The following is a 2572-nucleotide window of genomic DNA, read 5'->3' on the forward strand; positions in this document are numbered from 1 at the left end:
TGCTCCTCTTGACCACTGATTAATGCCAGCGCTGCACGAAATCCAACTCCCAGGGTGAGACAGTTGTCATACAAACTGTAGCCCAAAGTGACATTGGGCAAAAGTTGAGAGTTTCCGTTGATCTCATCAATAGCAAAGGCCATGGTCTGAGCCTGTCTAAATCCTAACAGATCAAAACTAACACAAAGAAAACAAGTAAGAGTTCAGTTATATACATATGCCAAATATTTCTCACACGATCGCACCCGATCCTCATGCTCAGCACAGTCTTTCTGCTTACAGCACCTTTCCTGGTTTCTCTGTAAATGTGCCCCTGACACACTTACCTGTGGCACGTCAGCTGTTGTGGCTCGGCGGTAAACGACTGGTCAGGAAACACGGAGAAGAAGTGGACCTGAAACAGCCCTCCGAGTATCAAATCCCCAGCCTTGTGCATGCCGTTTAGATGAAACTGTCCCTGTAACAGACAGGAGGAGGGAAACAAAGAGGAGGGCACAGAGGAAAAAGCACCAGAGTGCAGCAGTAGAACAACGAACAGGCTTGGGCGCTTTAGTTTTGGCATGACAGTCATTAGATTGAGCCTGGTTGTGATGCTTCCCTTCTTTCTCCCCTCTTTTTTATTGACTACGCTGCCCAGCAGGGCAGAGGATGGAGAGTGGGCAGAGGATGGAGAGTGGGCAGAGGATGGAGAGTGGGCAGGGCCTGTTATGCTGATTATGCTTTCCTGGCCTTTTATTTGCTGAATACCGACTAATTTGATCATGATAATTTGAGCATCAGCAGAGCAATAAATTATATTTTTGCTTCCTTTTATGACGAAAAAAAGCATCTATTTTTAATGCTTTTTTTAAAATACAGATTTGAATTTATTTACAAAGTTGCAGACAATTTAAAAGACATTCATTGACTTATTTTGGTATGAAAACAGAGGGAAAAAAAAAGAGACGGTGCCCTCCAGGTAGCATGCCGACATATTTGCCATGTCGTCTTTGTCGCCCAACGTCTATAATTCTACAACATTTATTCAAAACCATGTTGAAAAAAACATGCTGAATAATTATTTTTGATAATTAGATAAAAGATAGAAAAAAATTTCAAACTAGGTAACTTTTAGGCAACAGCTGCAGAACTGTGCTGCACAGATAGTAAAACCCAGAATATCTATTGTGAACAGGCTCACAGGTTTATAACTGACAGGAAGTGGCTGCATGAAAAATAAAATAATGAGACATTTCGATTTTAAAAATAAGTATCAAAACATATTTTATATACAGCCTGTAGTGAATGCTCCAAAGGGTTGTATGTTGTGATGATACTGAAAAAAGCTAAAGACATAAAATCCTTTTTTTTTAAAGCATGAATCTCTGAAAAATAATTCTCAGCTGAAAATAAAACCTGACCCGACTGCAACAATTACTGGTAGGGAGATACTGTGCCACCTAATAACTACAGAGAATATTTTGCTAATGGTTAAGAAAATTAATACTCACTTCAGAATGATTAGACTTTTGATTAATGAGGTAGCAGAAACATTTTCTTTCTCAAGTTTGTCCACATTAAGACATGAATAATGCCAGAAATTAAAGAACAGCTCCTCCATATTTAGCTGATTTATCTTCAATAAGTTTTTTTTTATGTTAGGCCAGCTACAATATTTGTTTAAAAATGGCTTCTCTTTCCTTGATTTGTCCCTGTAAGATCTTCATACTTACCCTGAGTCTTATGTTTTTTTTTCCTGAAAAAGCAGAATTTATAGAGCAATTTAAACATTAAATCAGATGGGGGGGGGGTTCTGTAGCTAAATGCCACCTGAGGTTGAAATCACTGTAAATAATCTGAGTTGATCCAAGTTACACAGTTGAACAAAAAAGTTCAAAAGCTTTTAATCCCGTCCCATTACAAAATCACACAATCGTTTTGCTTGCTCCTCATTTTTTGTGCGTGGAATATTCAGAAAGTAAGTTATGTGAAAAGCTTTGTGTTGAATTCAAGCTTCTTTAATCTCACAGCATTCATGTTGCAGTTATGAATGAAACTTCTTCTAAGCAGTTCACTTCCCTCAACATCTTTTACCTTTCAGTAGTTCCTATAGTGCTTCGCCCCATCAGAGCTTTCTTTGTATTTCTTTCTGGTTTCAGCAGAATTATGTAACATTTGGGTCCAAACAGCGCCACCAAGAGGCCAAAACTGGAGGCCAGGATGGCGAACACCTCCACTGCATCTGCATATTTGCCCGGTGAGCTGACATAAGCAGGAACAAAGGCCACCCACACAGCACAGAAGATCAGCATGCTGAAAGTGATGAGTTTGGCCTCGTTGAAGTTGTCGGGCAGATTCCTCGCCAGAAATGCGATCAGAAAGCTGAGGATGGCCAGCAAGCCAATGTAACCGAGTAACACTGAAAAACCAACGGTTGAGCCAACGACACACTCATAAACTATCTTGTCATTGTGGTACTGAGTGTTTTTATGTGGAGCGGGTGAGGAAGAGACAAGCCAGGCAGTGCAGATTGCTGCCTGAACAGAGGTGAGAACCAGAACAGTTCCTCTCTGCTGTGAAGCGCCGAACCACT

At 40.4% G+C, this 2572-nt stretch overlaps 1 protein-coding gene across 1 annotated transcript in view; it reads right to left on the bottom strand.

Moving 5' to 3' along the window:
• Nucleotides 1–2572, bottom strand: part of LOC103139687 (extracellular calcium-sensing receptor-like) — an 11501-nt gene that overhangs the window by 4134 nt on the left and 4795 nt on the right. Inside the window, 3 exon segments of the mRNA XM_016672581.1 lie at nucleotides 48–177; nucleotides 327–457; nucleotides 2175–2398. Coding sequence (XP_016528067.1) covers nucleotides 48–177; nucleotides 327–457; nucleotides 2175–2398 — 485 coding nt within the window.

This window comes from Poecilia formosa, unplaced genomic scaffold, assembly GCF_000485575.1.
Source record: "Poecilia formosa unplaced genomic scaffold, Poecilia_formosa-5.1.2 Scaffold63, whole genome shotgun sequence".
In the NCBI taxonomy this organism is placed as follows: Eukaryota; Metazoa; Chordata; class Actinopteri; order Cyprinodontiformes; family Poeciliidae; genus Poecilia; species Poecilia formosa.